This window comes from Idiotropiscis lumnitzeri, chromosome 10, assembly GCF_059441095.1.
Source record: "Idiotropiscis lumnitzeri isolate Australia: NSW breed Sydney's pygmy pipehorse chromosome 10, RoL_Ilum_1.0, whole genome shotgun sequence".
Classification (NCBI taxonomy): Eukaryota; Metazoa; Chordata; class Actinopteri; order Syngnathiformes; family Syngnathidae; genus Idiotropiscis; species Idiotropiscis lumnitzeri.
Window position 1 is genome coordinate 12,096,664 of NC_142400.1, and position 17,894 is coordinate 12,114,557.

General features: G+C 38.4%; 2 protein-coding genes across 4 annotated transcripts; one reads left to right on the forward strand and one right to left on the reverse strand.

The window, feature by feature from the left end:
• Positions 1–540: 540 nt before the first annotated feature.
• LOC148329381 (carboxypeptidase Q-like) lies at positions 541–13,014 on the forward strand. 3 transcript variants are annotated; one of them, XM_088306983.1, is made up of 11 exons: positions 541–679; positions 1,062–1,191; positions 2,771–2,980; positions 3,172–3,288; positions 3,545–3,752; positions 3,830–4,037; positions 8,738–8,849; positions 9,624–9,715; positions 10,311–10,406; positions 10,585–10,690; positions 12,577–13,014. In XM_088306983.1, the coding sequence occupies exons 2-11, from the start codon at positions 1,062–1,064 to the stop codon at positions 12,735–12,737; spliced, it is 1,440 nt and encodes a 479-aa protein (XP_088163109.1). In that variant the 5' UTR covers positions 541–679; the 3' UTR covers positions 12,738–13,014. The 3 variants fall into 3 exon arrangements, with proteins under 3 accessions (XP_088163109.1, XP_088163111.1, XP_088163110.1); XM_088306985.1 differs by having other exon boundaries at positions 544–679; positions 1,163–1,191; XM_088306984.1 differs by lacking the exon at positions 541–679 and adding an exon at positions 746–980.
• Positions 13,015–13,891: 877 nt separating this feature from the next.
• dscc1 (DNA replication and sister chromatid cohesion 1) lies at positions 13,892–17,787 on the reverse strand. The gene is made up of 9 exons (XM_088307033.1): positions 17,430–17,787; positions 17,167–17,335; positions 16,095–16,229; positions 15,888–15,978; positions 15,642–15,780; positions 15,374–15,426; positions 15,147–15,301; positions 14,921–15,069; positions 13,892–14,456 (listed from the first exon to the last, which is right to left on the reverse strand). The coding sequence occupies exons 1-9, from the start codon at positions 17,597–17,599 to the stop codon at positions 14,345–14,347; spliced, it is 1,173 nt and encodes a 390-aa protein (XP_088163159.1). The 5' UTR covers positions 17,600–17,787; the 3' UTR covers positions 13,892–14,344.
• Between the last annotated feature and the right edge of the window lie 107 nt (positions 17,788–17,894).

Below are 17,894 nucleotides of genomic sequence, written 5' to 3' on the forward strand. Positions count from 1 at the left end.
TAAAATTCTTCAGAAAACGGTGATGAAAATTCATTATATCTTCCTATGAAGGACGGGGAAATGTGGAATAAAATTGCCGGCCAGCGCTCTCCTCACCTCTAGTTCATAAAATGTTGACCAACTGACACAGAATTTACAAATTGGTAAATTTTTGGAAGAGCACGTGAAGGTCACTCCAAACAACCCATTTTAGATAGTAAAAGCACAAGTTTGTTGAGTGGTAAATGTTCTTTGACGTAAGATATTCAACTGTACTTTGAAATAGAACTGATTTTCGTGCTGAAACAAACAAAAATATTTACACATCTTTGATGGAAAAAAATATAGATAAAATAATATTGGATGGTTTCCGAATCTGTTTGTTTATTTATTTATTTAATTATTTATATGCCTTCCTCGCTCCACGAAGTCACTAACTGGTGGTTTTCGTTAGATTTTTCTCTATTTCTAAACCAGAAGTATTTTCATTGCGTGACATTTTATTGCGGAGGGTTCATAACAAAAAACATGCTTTTATTCTGGAAGTGTCTCAACAGGAAGTTTGGAATCTCCAGGCAAGCGGAATCACGGGAATACTTCCTCGGGTTTATTGACGTCTGTTTTGTCATTTTTGGGGTCACTCTCAAGAAGGAGGCAGTCCCCCAAAACACAAGTTACAGTTGCTATTCTGACATGAGTGGTTTGTGTTCTTTCACTCATTTTTAAAATCAAACATGATAGCATTTTTCAAACTGTAAATTTGCCGATTTGTTAGCTCATCGTCCTCCATTCATTGGTTTATCCTTGCCGACCTTACATAGACTAATATCATTAGAAAATCTTGATTTATTAGATAAATTGAAATAGCAACAATTCTTATTTGGTCGTTGCGTTATAACTTTCGTTACATCTTCTTAGTGATTGATTGAGAAACTTTAAACTTATTTGCAGTAAGAGCAAGTTCCTCTTACTGACATACTGTAAGTCTCTTACCAAGGCATGTAAGAACTTTTTAGGGCTTTTTTTCTTCCGTATTTCGTTTTGACAGCTCATGTATAATTGTTCCAAATGTCTTTCCTCAGATGGCACGGGTTGGTAAATCTTCTCTCCTCTTCTCCATCCTTGTGTGCATTTTCATGCTGAAATCCCTGGATGGGCGACCCCAAAACTCAACAATGGTCAGATATGAATTCAACAGAACTGCTCAGAAAGGTACCTCATAGCCCCCTTTTAAAAGTTATTTATTCAATGAGGCCTGTTCTTGGAAATTCATTTTAAACGATGGCAAATCATGCTGTTTTCTCCCAGAGTTTAAGACATCTTCCGGGCGTTTTAGTGACATCCGTATGGCAAGTTTTCGTCAAATGACCTCAAGGATAAAAAAAAAAAAAACCTGCGGCATAATTTACTTTCTTGATTTTGTGAATTGCTGAAATTAGCCTGTTTTAAAGGGACGGCCATGCAAGTAACAAACTCTACACCACACCCCATCTACTATTTGGCCAATTTTAAGTGCGGCTTTTGATAGCACAGCAGAGATTTAGAGGGAAAACGTGGGCACGCAAAAACAAACGTATTTTCCCTTGTCAAGGTAACACTTCCTAACTCCACTGTGTGTATGTTGCACATGAACACATAACTAAACATAGTCTACACAAAACATCTAACTCTCAGACACATTTTCAAAAATAGGCAGATGCAAACAGATTTACTTGGTTGTTTAATTTCACTCTTGATATATCAATTGATATTTCACTGCTACAAATATGCCATGCTATGCTTGACAACATCCAACTCTAGAGTCTAGACACAATTTCAAAAAAATCCTGCGTAAATATTTATTTTGCAACATTTTCGCCTCCACCGAAAAAAGACAAAAACTGGTCATAATATCACTGAAAACATCAGAGGGTTTCTTCCCTGCTATTCAAAAGGCAGACGGTTCACATGCGAAATGTTCATAATCATAATGAAAATGACATTTACATTATCAAAATAACTTTTAATTAGCAGAGCAGTATGTCTGACTTAAATCACATCCATCCAATGAAAAAACATTTATTAATGAAGGAAACACATCAGGTTTGTCAATATACTGGTATGTTTGCAAATGTTTGGCCACTCACAGTATAATCAGAATCAGAATCAGAATTCCTCTGTGATGGTTATTTCGCATCGATATCCAATGTCCACGATGTCCTTGATACTGTGCCTCAGTTGGTGCCAATAAGACCAAGCAAACACAAATAAAAAGCAATAAGGAGCACTGGGAAGGAGAGCCGTTAGCTGCTGCGTCTATGCGCGCCGCCATCTTGGAAAAAAAAAAAAAAAAAGAAATCCTCTGCTACATTTTTATAATGAGTGCGTGATTCTGAAGAGGCCAATGAACACACTTTATTGTGATTTTGACCCAGTTCTGGTTTTCCACAGTTATAACTGTAAAACCAAATAGATTTATAACTTCCATGCAGTATTACTACATATATACAACAAATTGATAGTTATATAACTAGTTTTGAAATTTAAAAGTCAATTAAAGTTTTTTTGTCTACGATGATAACGAATATCCTTTAAGTACATTGCAATATGAAAACAATTTGCAATTTTGGTATAGATTTAATTTAGAAACATGAAATAGAAGCTCATGATTTGCTTTAGTGGGCCACATAATATTACGTGGCGGGCCAGAGCTGGCCCCGTGGCCTGTAGTTTGACACCGGTGTTTTAAGGGAATCACAATTGATGGACTAAACCTGCTGAATATTTGTGTGTATTATTGTGCGACCTCAAGACGTGACAGCAGAAGTGGCAGGCTACGCAGAAGTGGCCAAACGGATCATCGACCTGGCTGTCTTTGGAGCTGCGCAGAACCGCTCTTACAGACGCCTCGCCGACTTTACCGACACCATCGGGAACCGTGTCAGTGGCTCACTTGACCTGGAGATGGCTATCAAATATATGTACAAAGCGATGATGCAGGATAATTTGGATGTACATCTGGGTGAGTAATCCTGTGTTAATGTTCATCCCAAAGCATGAACATCACAAACCTGGAGGCAGGCATATTAGCCGCCTTTTAAAAAGTTCTGCTATGTGAGAAAGATTGCTTTCCTGGATCATCATCTCGTGTCTTCTTGTTTGGAAATGAACAATTAACATTTTTTTTGTCTGTTTTCTGTTTTTTGTCACCAGAACCAGTGAAAATCCCACACTGGGTCAGAGGAAAGGAGAGTGCAGTTATGACGCTGCCAAGGACCAAGAATCTGGCTATATTAGGTCTGGGAAGCAGTGTAGGGACGCCACCTGAAGGTCAGCCACACTTCATTATGATAGTGATTTTGATTTCTGTATTTCCTCTAATAGTGGCATTTACTGGATTTAATGAACATTCACCAGTCTTCTAATAATTTTTTGGCAGAGTAGTTCTACTGTTATTCACCTGTTTTCTATAGAGACCCTGCAAAATAGCCTCCTTAATACGGACAGATCTTTGATATAAAACACTCATTGCAGTGCATTTTTAACATGCGTTATTTTTCTTCTTCTTTTTTATCCCTGTTTGAAGGCATCGAGGCAGAGGTGTTGGTTGTTGGGTCATTTGAGGAACTGAAGCGCAGAGCCACCGAGGCCTCAGGAAGGATCGTAGTCTTCAACCAGCCGTTTGTCAGCTATGGCATGACAGTGGCATACCGTGAATATGGTGCCTCTGAGGCATCAAAATTCGGAGCCGTAGCCACACTCATTCGATCTATCACTCCTTTCTCAATTAATAGGTGACCTTGTCGATATAGATGTGCTGTCTCTCCTATCAACCAAAATAATTGATCTATCTTGGCCTGTACTTCTTTAGTCCTCACACAGGTTGGCAAGACTACCAGGATGGTGTGAAGCGCATCCCTACGGCGTGTATCACCATGGAGGATGCTGAGTTGATGTGGCGTATAGCGCAGAGGGGACAGCGGATCACCGTCAGACTTACAATGGGCGCCAAGACGCTCCCAGATGCCGACTCCTTTAACACGGTGGCTGAGATAAAAGGCTGGCAGCATCCCGAGCAGGTAGTACCTCCCTTCCTCTCTTCTGTCTGTCCACCATGTTTATTTAAATGTATGCAAAGGCCTTCTTGCTTTCTAAATGTTAAATCAACTTCGGGGGTACATTCAAATGTATACGTTACTTCAACAATTCATTCCCTCTGTTTGGTGGCCACATGTGGGAGGAATTATGTGAGATGCTCTGGCTCATGTACTGTACTCTTTATCCTCATAGTTAACAAGAAACAAAGTGAGGTAAAAGTAGGTTCATACATGTAATACAAACCCCAATTCCAATGAAGTTGGGACATTGTGTAAATTAAAACAGAATACAATAATTTTAAAATTATTTTCAACCTATATTCAATTGAAAACACTATAAACAAAAGCTATTTAATGTTCAAACTGATTAATGTTCTTATTCTTCTTCTTCTTCTTATTATTATTATTATTACTATTACTATTATTATTATTATATTCCAACACCTTCCCAAAAACCTGGGACTGGGGCAACAAAAGACTGGCAAAGTTGAGGAATGCTTAAATACAACAACTACAAAAAACTGTTTGGAACATTCCACAGATGAACTGATTAATTAGAAACAGTTGAGTGTCACGATTGGGTATAAATGATGTCAGTTGTTTATCAGCAAGGATGGGCGAGGTTGACCATTTTGTGAACATCCACATGAGCAAATACAATAGTCCAACAGTTAAAGAACATCCATCCATCCATTATCTGAGCCACTTCTCCTCACAAGGGTCGCAGGCATGCTGGAGCCTATCCCCAGCTGTCTACGGGCAGATGTTTCTCAATGTGCAATTGCAAGGAATTAAGAGATTTCATCTACCGTCCAGAATATCATCAAAAGATTCTGAGAATCTGGAGAGGTCTTTGCACGTGATGAGGCAAGGCTGAAAACCAGCATTGAATGCTCATGACATTTGATGCCGAAGGTGCCCCTGCCTCATCACGGAAACTATATTGCCACATATTTCAGAAACACCTCCAAAAACCATTGCCTAAACTCTACCAAGTAGAGCGACACCCAGAAACCGCCGGTTTCTCTGGGCCTGAGCTCATCTGAGATGGACCGACGCAAAGTGAAAATGCCTGCTGTGGTCTGACAAGTCCACATTTGAAATTGTTGTGGTAAATCTACTTTCCTCTTTAGGGCAGACAGAAACTGCACATTGCCAGTCAAGAAACACACAGGTTGCAACAGAAAGAGGATGTGGTCTCCAATAAACACAAATGGGGATATTTTGAAAGACAGGACTACCTCTCATCAACTCACTTATTCAAGTGAATTCGATATGGCGACATTTTCGTCACTGGCAAAATAAACCCCAACAAAACAAAGAAAAAAAAAACCCACAAGCTTCAGTGTTTTATCCACAGGTACATTTGAAATATGGTTGAGTATTTTTGCGCTGCATATACTTTATTTTTATAACAGTTGCGTCTCATTTGTTTAAACTCGGAAATTAATTTTTCGTCTCTGTGAATGTTTCTGAGCATTTGATGGGCTTAATTTGGCCCGTCGCCACATCATGTACCTGCGATTCATATTTTGAATCACAGCAAAACCACTAGCTGAGACTCGGCCACTTGTGAAATACTGCGAGTGATGTGCAGTGGAGGGTTGCACAGTTCATTTGATCCCGCTCCAATCCCACCCCAACTGATTGCCTTTTGTAATGGAGAAGCAACAGAGGCCAGGCCAGGCCAAGTGAGGGCCATGGCCGAGCACGGCGTGGTGGTTCTGAAACCTGTAATGAAAAAGCGGCCTTTGCACATCTGTGAAGGCACCATTGGAACAACAAAGTGTATGCTGCCATCCAGCAAAGTCTTCTTCAGGGTCCATGTTCATTTCAGCAAGACAATTCCAATCCACATTCTGCATGCGTTACAACAGTGTGGTGCGATTACAAGACTGACCTGCCAGCAGTCCAGACCTGTCTCCCATTGAAGATGGGGTTGCACATGAGGTGTTAAATATAATGAAGAACCTGTAATGTTGGCCAATGGAAGTTGTACATTGAGCGAGAATGTTAAAGAATTCAACAATTTGTCCCCTCAAGTTCCCAAACACGTTTCAACATTTAATATTTGGTTCATTCATTTGCATATAGTGTAGTTTGAAAAGGATTTGCAAATGATTTCATACTGTTTTTTGTGTTTTACACAATGTCCCAACTTCACTTGAATTGGGTTTTATAGATTTCGTCGGAATCGCAGCTTTATGAGAACGAACCGGCACGTGTGTTGCTTATTACCTACTTCGAGGAGGTGTTTGTCTTTTCTACAGAGAGACGATTTTGAACGGATTTACTTAAGTGGTGTAATGTGGGACTGTTTAGCTTTTTTAAGTTCCTTTTATGACGTGATTTTTTTTTTCTGAATACAGTACAGTTCTCCAGTTCTGGCTGCATGAAATGATAAACAACGCTGCCTTTGCTGTGTTCATCATAATTCACCGCAGCTTCTTCTCATTTCTAAAACACAGGAAGTCTGCTGAAAATGTCAATCTCTTTATGTATTACTCTAACTAATCAACTGACTACTGAAAATAGATTTCATTTTGCACGTAAATTACCATGATAGCCATCTTATTCTCTCCAAAAAGAATATCAGGTAAAGTGATTTAGTCTGTGGTCAGGAATAAAAATTGGCCTCACTTCATCATAATTTTATCATATATCGCATACCACGACTTGAGCCAACATGCACTGTAAAGCGTCACGTCCAAATCCTTTGAAATGACATACCTGCACACTGGGGAAAACAGGTCGAACTTGATCAACAGATACGTTGCTTCTACCCAAACCTCAAAATAACCTTATTGTCAGAACTTTCATCTTTGTAAAGGCAGGCCTTTTGACACTGATTTTTGTGCTTATTTTATATGCATTCCGAATTAAGAGCTTGGTGGGTGTATATTGCTTGTTGAATCATGGCATACCATAAAACATAATACATCCGGATCTGGAATGGCAGTTGAAAACACAATGGGTGGTTCATCTATATTCTGTGATTGTGAAATGGTTGTGAATCAGCTTTTAATCATTTACAGTAAAGAGACAGTAAAGCCGAGGCCTGCTCAGTTTACAATTAGAAAAAAACTTTGCATTTCATAAAATGGATACGATGGAGCTCAACATGTTATGTATGGTTTAAGTATAAAAAAGGGACATGAAACACATGACATAACGGAATCATCTATAGCGTGTGGGCTTTCCCTTTCGCAGTTTCAGCAAAGAATGTGTGGGTGATTCAAGGTTTTGTGACTCAAAGCATGAGACTGAGTCAGTCAATTATCTAACGACTACCCATCTCCCCACTTAGTATTTATTATCCCTTTCAAACGCTGTTGTACTCACGGTTTCTGATGCCTTTTGTAATCAGCTAGATCAGCCACATTTCTTACCGGCCCTTTATATTACATATGATAATGGAGCTGGTGTATTTAAAATGCCCACTTATTCCCTTCTTTATGCCTGTATTTATATATTATTTTAACAAATGCTTGTCTTACGCAACCTTCACCTATACACGTTCTCCCAGCCGGACTTCTGACACACCCACCTTGTGTTATCTAGAAATGTGTGTGCAACCACCAACGTGATTGGTGTGAGTCATTGAGGCTGGCTGTAAATACAATACAATATAACTTTATCATGGCACATTGCGTTTTTCGGAGACTTTTGAATGCCACAGAAATCTACTTAGCACATACAGCAAAATTGAATTGAAAATGCAATTTAATTCATTTTATTGAACGATATCGTCATTGCCAGTGAGACTCTGTCTAAACACACTACACTAAGAAGGAATAAATGCATATTTTGTTCTGCTTTAAATAAATCCAATAAAAGCAATTTAATCAGAATACGGTGCCTGTGCCTTGGCGCAGATACCTTTTGCTAATTAACATGAAGTAAATAGGTTGTTCCATTGCCATCAGCATGATTTGGCAGATACACACTAAGGCAGGTAATGAGGGTAATGAGCCAGGTGTTTCCCGCACCGCTGAGCTGTTAACAGAATCAAAAATGTGTAATACATTAATACATTCACCTTTTACATGTCGCTAGACTTGGTACAGAGGAAAAGGACTCACGTCCATGGGAGAATACGCTCAGGTCAGTTGCTTCAAATAGTGCATACCTGACATGAAGGTGCAACTGGTGTGGAAATGACAGGTTCGAGTGGACGGTAAAATGCGCACAGCCAAAGCACATGTGAGGGAGAAGGTGGCTCTAGTGTTGACAATCTTAGCTATGGGGATGTATATACGTATAGTAAAATAAAAATGATCCGATCATGTATAACTTGTGGTTTAAAGAGATAACCGATTCAGAGATAGACAATATATTGCCTGTATAATAAAAGTTTTAGGAAGGCGACAGATTAACTCTGGAAGGAATTATTTCAGATTTCATTATTTTTTTAATGAGAAAAAGACAATATATTCGTTTGACCGATAAGATTCAATATTTAGTTTGTTTGGATGTTGATTATGAAATAAGGGCTTCGTTCCTATTTTTTGTTGGTTTTTCTCTTGAAGTGAAGCAATGTTTTAGGGTCATGGTCCACACTTTTGTTTGCTCGCATTGTCCTGCTCTTCCAGCTGACAGGAATTCAGCGCAATATCACGAGAAATGGTGCTCTGTTTTGCTTCCAATGGGATTCATTAATATCTTCCACTTTGATGCGTTAGGTTGTCCTATTGAGTGGTCACCTGGACAGTTGGGATGTGGGCCAGGGTGCCATGGATGATGGGGGCGGAGCCATGATTTCCTGGGAAGCCCTGTCACTCATAAAACAGCTTGGTGAGCCACGCCAAACAATTACAAATACATGTAAACAAAGCTTAGTAAATCATTACTTATGATTTAGTTCTCTCGCTGTGAATGAGTATGGTGTGTACAGTACTTCTAAAACCTGAACAAACATCTCATGTTACACATAATTAGAAATAAACTACAGTGCTTGCGTAGTCCTTTGTTGGATGTATGTTTTTGCTGTGTGTTATTTTAACCACTATTTTATTGTTTTTGTTATTATTTATTTTATCATTGTTATTGATTAGACCACTGGTCATAATAATAAACAACAAAACAGAAATAACTTGGTAATTTTCACCCAAATTCTTCACACATTAATGGTTGTAAGTTCTCCATGTTTTACCATTTTGAGAAGGAATGAGGAATTTGTTGAAATGGAATTCACCTTATGGTACTCAAACTTAAACTGACTAACTGAATTAATTCAGCATTTACATACAAACGCTATGAAATAAAATGAAATGAAATAAAATAACAATAATAATAATAATAATAATAATAATAATAATTCTTATTATTCTTATTATTATTCTTCTTATTATTATTATTATTATATTGAACCAGGCTTTTAGTAAATAACTTATTTAGTCTCTCCAAAGGAAGTCTTATTATAAACCATTAGAAATATATTAGGTACCACCAGTTAGAAAATCACATAGATCGCAAAATAGTAGAAGTAGTAGTAACCAATATCTTAACATGTTATTATGCCTTAATAAGCATACATTTTGTGTGTACGTTTGTGTCATCCATTTCCAGGTTTACGCCCGAGGAGGACCATGCGGACAGTTCTGTGGACGGGTGAAGAGCAGGGTGGCGTTGGAGCGCAGCAGTATTACAATCTTCATAAGGTCTTACACATTGTTGCAGTTCTGAATACCAAAAAATGACACTGCAGAATGAATGAGAGGAGAACTATAAAAATCAGTAAAGCATCTGTAGACGCGAACCTCTAAAATTGATCCACCGTGCCTGCAGGCCTTTCACTCACTTTGTGTAAACTACAGCATCTAATTCAATAATCACACTATCTGTATTAGTGATTAGCTCAGTGCACATATTAGACCAGAGATTCCCAATCTTTATTGAGCCTTGGCGCTTATTTCATATTAGAAAAAAATCTCACTGCATACCTCCTAACAGAAACAACATAAAAACTGGATATGCATGAGACTTATGTAAATTTCATTCCCTTGCCTTTCACTTTATATTCACTGCTGGCTTATCTGAGGAACAAAGATAGATTATTTTAGTAATGATAAATCGATCTTTTTCTGATCAAGTGCAATTGGATAATTTCCCAAAGCACAAACATTTGCCAAACCTTTTTGTGTTGTCAGAAATGTGGATATATATTTTTTTATTTTAATCTTGCCTATGCTCTTTTTAAGTTGTTCAACATTTGTCACTCCGCTGTTTGTTTTCTCCTTTCAACTTCCCATCCAGGTGAATCAATCCAACTTTGATATGGTCATGGAGTCCGACATGGGCACATTCAGCCCAGTGGCTCTGCAGTTCACTGGAAGTGTTGCAGCACAAAAGGTAACCATTTGCACCAGAATCACTGAAGCATTGTATATACAGTATACTATATTGTAATTTTGCATACCCTAAAAAACAGTGTGGGCACTAAAAAAAAAAAACAAGAATTCATGAATCTCTCTTTATTTCTTCCAAATATATTGAGCTGAGGAGACCATGTCCATGTGTGTGCCAACAGGTGATGGAGGAGGTAGTCAAACTGTTAGCTCCTCTCAATACGACCAAACTGGAGACACATGGGGAGGGTACGGACATCTCGCCTTGGATGCAGGCCGGAGTACCAGGTCAGTTTAATTAGGATGTTACTCACCACGTGGGGAAATGGGAAGTATTGTATTGTAATTTCTGTGGTGTGACGGAATAGGTCATTATGGTTGAAAATGCTGTGTCCAGAGATTCACTTCCTCTGCCTCTTGCCAAAGAATATAATTTTTAGAACTGATCTCAGAAAAGAAAAGTGGAGTTTATACTGTATTTTTACTGTATTACTTGTAAATACCTGGAGAAACTACAGTGTTTTCAAATCACATTTTCTTTTGCAGATGTTTTTCAATAAGAAAAAATATTTTTTTAAAAATCTGTAAATGTACTGCTCTCGGGAGCAGATTAAATATTTACTTACTCTCAACATTAAGGGGCAAAATGTGACTAGCCCTTTTGTGTCAGTCTGGAGCCCTGCAAAACAGTTGCACTATTGATTTCAAATGGTGGCTGCATTTATTTTGTCATGCAAATTACAGCCGTCTGGTGCCCAATGAGGGAACTCAGGTACATCTTAATAAATTAGAATCTCCGGAAAACAAAATTTATTTTCGTAGTTCAATTTAAAGAGTGAAACCCATATTACTCCCAAAAAGTTCGAAGTATTTAGGTTTGAGGGTGACATTTTTGCATGAAGTTGAAATAACCTCTTACCCTTACAGCCTGATAAAATTAATTTCTCTAATGTTTTGAATGCACATGTCCAACTGTTGAGTGTTTCAGTTCTTTTTGCCCAAGTACATATACTGAAATATTTCATAATTGTATTTTTATTTTATTTTTATAATTTTGATGATTATAGGTTCCAGCAAGCTGTTACGACCCTTTCTGAATAGAAAAGTGTCTAACGTTGTTGTGTGAACTAAAGTGGAATTTTAATATCAGAATTACATCTACATCTACCAAATAAGGTTGGACAGCCATGCACAATTACTACAACAGAAATTATACAGATCAATCATCGAGCTAGTGTGAATGTAAATTAAATAAACAGGTGACATAAAAATGTCAGAGGCCGAATGTTATTGTGTCGGCACGGGGTTATTTTGTGTTACTTTTTTTTAACATGATCTCAGTTTAAATAGCTTTGAAATACACAGTCAATAAATCATATGAACATGTGTCATAATTGAATCATGCTTGTGAACAGATGTTGCTTGTGTACTTGCCTTAGAGGCGTTTTCAAAATTCTTTTGAATGTACATTTTCCGATCACACACAACACAGTGACAATACAGTTTGACGGCCACACAAACAAAAAAACAAAATGTTGCTGAGGAGCTCAAAGTGGAACTTACTTTGTAGTTAGAAACTTCTAAGCCGTATTATTCTACCCGTTTGAATCATTGTACGCAGCTGACTTTTATTCAGACACTGTTGGGATGAATCTTGGTCAGTGACCGTACGGTAACGTGTTAATTTGTCTTCATGTTCCCCGTGATTAATTGGCAACCAGTCCAGAATGTTGTCTACTTCTTGTCTAAAGTCAGTTGGGATAGTCTCCAACTTCCCTGCAAACCTGAGCAAGTTCGCTAGTAGAACATTTATGTATGTGTGTATATTTGAATGGATATCAGTATCACCCAAGAATTAATTATAAGATGGCTGATGGGGGGGTTTTATCCATTGCTGAAGGAGAGTTTAAAAAGCAGCTGTGAGAGGGAGTGCTGACTAAAAATTAGTGGCTGATCAGTCAAGTAAATTCATTATAGGACAGATGTTTCAACACCATTTGTACAGGGCCCTCACTCTTTCCCTCATTTCATCATGTGGCGTGGATATGCATTATGTGGCAATTTGATTGGACGACATGCTGTGGTTTGATGAAACCACAAATTCTCCTCTTGTAAGAATTGATTTCAAAAACGTCAATTGTCACTTACTCCTTTATGTGTTGCCCGTCGTCCAGGTGCTAGCCTCCACGTGGCCGACAGTCGATATTTTTGGTTCCACCACACAGAAGCTGATACCATGACAGTTCAAGACCCTCGAGACATGGACCTCTGCTCGGCTTTGTGGGCCGTGGTGGCTTACGTGGTAGCAGACCTCGAGGACATGCTACCAAGGTAGTTGTTCGGTGGAGGGGGCATGGATTCTCTGAACCTGCGTCAGGAGTGTTTACACTGGTGAAATTACCGAAAAGTCACATTGCACATAACGCAAGACCAAAATATGACAAGCATGAGGGAAAGTTGTTTTTAAGCCAAATTGTTTTTATTTTTCGATTGTTTTTACACTTGTATTTTTTAACCTTTCAGTATGTTTGCAACGTACGACATGTGTTCTGTAAAATTTCAAAGAGTACTTGAAACTATTTTATCGCAAATAAACTGGCATTGCTTTGAAATGGCCATTCATCACCATGTCATTGCTCCCATTTTAGTGTTTCTATGACTTTGTGTGATCAAAGCTCAATTGGCCATGATGACGTGATCAAAATGATAAAAGACAAAGAATAGAACAGCAGGATAAAAGGTTAGCTAATAATTCATAATTAGTTAATTTTTTTTGGTTGCCACGGAAGGCCACATAAAATGCAATTGCTCAATCTATTTCAGTAAGTCATCATTCCCATCAGTGATGTCAACCAGTGTAGACAAAAGTCCTTTTGGAAACACTGAGTGAGCACTGGATGTTGTTGTAACTTGTTGCAGGCCTTAAGTCACTTTTTGTCAATGTCTGGCGAACTCATGGGCTGATTCACACTCACACGATTATGCGAGTTGAGAAACAGACTGCGGTACATGTTTCAGCACAATGAGTCACACATTTGCGCTGACATGAGCTGCAGTAAGCCACATGCGAATAAAAAACATTTCATGGAGTTGGCTTGAATCTGGTTCAGTTGTTTTACATGTTATACATCTTTAAGCATTCATGGTTTTATCAGAATTTTTTTAACTCATTGTTGGCAGTTTATTTGTTACAAATAATTACTACTGAGTAATCTTTAATGTTAACATGATACTGCTAAAAATCTAGAGGATGTGCAATTCTGTATACAGTAATTAATATTCTACACCAGAGGTCATTGACCTTTGAGAAGCTGGAAAGCTTTTTTTGTTACTGATTAATATGAAGAGCTAACAGTTTGATCAACACTTGTGAAATAACAGTTGCTGAACATTGTATTATATTATTGTTTCGATATTCTCTATGTGTAAATGATGATTTATCATAAACAATCCACAAGGTTGGAAAAAGATAATTAGATCAAGACCAAATCAATAAGTAACACTTTATTATAAATAGAATATAAAATGCAAGTGTTAACATTTTCAAATGGTCACTTCTCCAAGATTCCATGGAAATAACAATGTCGCCGGCCTTGACTGATGAGTCATTTTTAGAACAGGCCCACGGGCTAGTCACGTGGTCCTGCTAAGTCAACACTTAGGTGATTTTTGTTTGCATGTCTCCACCTTGTGGACAGTCACCCAAATAGCAGCCAGTAAGTATCCTCTCTTTGATTTTGACGCAAAAATATGAGACAGTCAAATCATAACAATATCAGAAAAAAAAACCCATATAATTTTGAATTTTATTATACAAACAATTAAAACTGACGTAAACTGAATTCCCTCCTCCCAACAGTTTTCAGGATGAATTTCAAAATTCAGTATAAAAAATTATAAACATGTTCAAATAAAGAAGTGATAGAAGGTATGAGAATTATGTTAAGTTGCAATTGGCCTTCTGGAGTTGAACACCTTGACGCCATTTTGCATTGAAGATCGAGCATATTTGGTCAACAGTGCTCCCGTGGTCTGTTTCTCTCCGCAAAGGTCCCTGAAAAGGAGGCAGGGAGACATTACTCATGTTATGGTAAAAAAGAAAAGAAATAAAAGCACATGCTGATTGATGACAAAGACAAAGCAAGACACTTTTTTTTGCCATAAATTATATCTCTTTCATTGCAGGTTTATACCTTGTTCTTCTGCATTCAGACAAATTTTGAAAGCTCATGTGACAGGACATGACATTTGGGATTGACCGTTACATTTATGATGTGATGACATTCATCTGTGATGCAAATTTCAAATCAAAGTTGTTGCAAGAGGGCAACCAAAACAAGAACCCTAGATGGCGCGATAGTGCCGGTCTACGGCAGGCCTTAGGTCCCCGCCAAAGAACATGGTGCCAAAAGCAGCCTGCCACATAATTCTGGTGGTACTGTATGAGAATTATGTTAAATAAAATGCTAATTAAAAATACCTTTACTTTAAAAAAAAAAAAAAAGAGATGATACTCACGCTATATATGGCGTAATATCCTCTTCTGTCCATTTCTCTCGCAGTGTGAAGAGATGATTAAAGCGCTCCAGAGTGTCCTCTGGGAGATCTCCTACCTGCAGAAGACATATGGTCTCAGGGCGGGAGGTACGGTCCACCAGGGCGACAGTCTAGAGGAAGTACAACATTCTCGTTATTTTCTATTGGTTTTTGATTTACAATGAAAATGTGATGATTAGATGCAAACCTTGAGCTGGTCCAGACTGGTGCTCATGCCATCTGGTACGCTCTGCTGCCACACCTCCTGAAACTCTCTCAGGTTGAACTTGATGGCATTCTTCAGCAGCATGAGAGCAGTGGCCCGACAAACTTTAGCTTCATCCAGTGCATAAAACACATTGTCTGTTTGGAAGCAAGTGGATATGTCAAACTCTACTTGCCAATTCCTACAGATTGTGCAAATGCGTTACTCACCATTCTCAATGTAGCGTGTCCCATAGCAGTTCAAACAGTGCTCAATCATCTCCCTGTGAATGACATTATGATTCTGGAAGTTTTGTAAATGTATCGCAGTGCCTTCTTATTAAGTTGCTATTAATCTACCGCTTGAACCCTCTTAATATTTAGTTGATTTTATATGTTTGACTTTTACTTAAAGTACAGCACTTTTTATGCATGCAGCTATGATGGTTTTGAAAGTGTATAATGAACTAAGTTGATTTGAGTGACGGTTGACACTAACCTAGGCTCGAGTGGGCCTAACTCCTCCAGACTGGTTTGTAGTGGAACCTTGTTGCAAGACCATGACTCCGAGTCCACCAGCTGAGTCACATGGCCAAGCAACTTCATTTCATAGTCAGAGTCGAGCACACGCCAGCGGCCTGAAGAAACACACACGCTACTGTAAATGTCTTTGAAATTGTTCCGTGTTGATGAAGACTGGAAGTGAGCTGTTCATTTACACAAGTGTTAATATTGCGTGTCTTACCATTTATCTGACAGGCGTGGATGGCCTTCAAGTGGTTCTTGAGCTCCTCTTCACTGGCTTGAATCGTCTCCAGCAGATCGTCCATGGTGTACTACAGATGGGGAATACATGAACAGTAAGTCATGTGTTGTCTGTTTATATCTATTGGATGTACAGGGAATAGCCAGGATAAAATAGCAGTAAGTTCAACAAGGAAAAGCATGTTACCGTGTTTTCAGAATTTTCCTGCTGTCCTGGTAAAGCAGGTCCTTGATATGGGTTCTCCCTTAAAACTCTCAGCAGCTTCTTCAATTTAGGACGCTGGCTCCTCACTTCCCAGTAGCTGTTACAAAAGCCCCAGATCTGCAAAGACAGGAACAGACCTGAGTCAAACGCTGATGCTGATTTGGATGATCTTGTTACCCTTTATGGGATTTTCCTTTTACCTGTTATTCTTTACTTTATGAATACGAACTAGCTGTTACACATTAAAAGTGTGGAACGTCTCTATTCACTTTTGTTGGACTTTGCAAAGCAAGTCCAGATGGAGAATTTTGGAGATGTTCTGAGATTTAGAAATACATGGTAAATAGTGTAAAAAAAATAATTTAAATGAGCTTCATCCTATATAATTAACACCTATGGTGTAATTTTTTAATGCACTCGGTGTATTTGATTATTGAATATTCAACTACACTAAAGATTGTAACCATTCTACCAATGAATTTGCAGTTACCCTTCAATTCAGCAAATGTCCACTTTATTGCTAATAACAACAACTGCAATGGAAATCAGTTGCGGGATATGCCTTTAGTACATGGACATTCAGTGGAGACTTGTCCAACTTTATCCACCTCCTATTATCACCACTATCACGTCACAATTATAAAAAAATATCTATATATATATATATATTAAAAAATGCAACATGCATCTGTGAGACAAATACATTGAAATCTGATAGTTTCACCAAAAATGAGCTCAGTAGAAACGCCGGTGGCTAAATCCAAACGGTGGCAGGGTTTTGACATTCTGAACCTGGATTTCACACCTCTGATTGCTAATATAATATGAGTTGCATCGACCAGCAATATTAATTCTGAAGGCCCTGGCCAGATACAAATTTAATGGCCACATCAATGCTTTAAAGTGAAATATAATAGACTAGTGGAAATAAATTCAGGCATTTTCATAAAAAAAAAAAAAAAAACAGTAAATATACAGTAGGTCAGTAGAGGAGATCCTGATCCTTCAGACTCAGAAGAGATGGAATGCAATGGAATTTTGAAACTCATATAACCTGAGCGTGAACGAGATGTGTGCTCTCCTGAGTGTTGGTGAGCTGATCGGGTGTTTTGCATTCTGGCAGAAAGAGCAGCAAGTTGGACGTGTCTGCGATCTTCAAGTCGTACGTTTTGTCATCGCTACACAGCACGGCGTGTTCACTTTTGTCCCCTCTGATCACCAGACTGTCAAAGAGGACATTCTTGTCAGGTTTGCAGACACTTCCATGTATAAAACATAATGCACATCTAAACCAGTAATTTCAAATCTTGTTCCGACCTGTTACCCGCTTCTATGTGTTTGCACAACGTATCATCCAGCTCCATCAAACAGTAGTCTGCAGACGAGACGTTCTCTCCCAGAGTCAAACAGTGGATTGTTTTCTGCAGATCTTCCTCTTTCAACTTGGCGATCTCAAGCGTCGCCTGGACTTCCTCCAAAGTTCTCATTTCGAACAGACCGCAGATTGAATAAATTCAGAATCAAATTTGAGCATTTGGGAAAAAACGAATGAGAATTTTTTCATTTAAATGGTTACTTTGGAGAGTAAGAATATGCAATGCTGCCTTAAGTTGTTATCAAAGTTGCGCGCCCTCTTTTTGTCGCGGGAAGGAAGCTGAACTATGTGTCATGTCAAAATAAACCCGCCTAGAAACAGCCTTCTCACTAAAGCGTGACTCTGCTTCGAAAATGTTCTTCGGTGTTTAAGAGTTTTTTTCATTGTAATTGCAAAGCACAAATTCT

Bases quoted from the DNA above. Each gene is read 5' to 3' on its own strand.
- LOC148329381 (XM_088306983.1), top strand. From the start codon at position 1,062: ATGGCACGGGTTGGTAAATCTTCTCTCCTCTTCTCCATCCTTGTGTGC. The intron at 3,289-3,544 runs GTCAGCCACACT...CCCTGTTTGAAG, and splicing joins TGTAGGGACGCCACCTGAAG to GCATCGAGGCAGAGGTGTTG. The intron at 9,716-10,310 runs GTCTTACACATT...CTTCCCATCCAG, and splicing joins AGTATTACAATCTTCATAAG to GTGAATCAATCCAACTTTGA.
- dscc1 (XM_088307033.1), bottom strand. From the start codon at position 17,599: ATGAGAACTTTGGAGGAAGTCCAGGCGACGCTTGAGATCGCCAAGTTG. The intron at 15,781-15,887 runs GTAAGACACGCA...GTGTTTCTTCAG, and splicing joins CCACGCCTGTCAGATAAATG to GCCGCTGGCGTGTGCTCGAC. The intron at 15,070-15,146 runs GTTTGCATCTAA...TACTTCCTCTAG, and splicing joins CCAGTCTGGACCAGCTCAAG to ACTGTCGCCCTGGTGGACCG.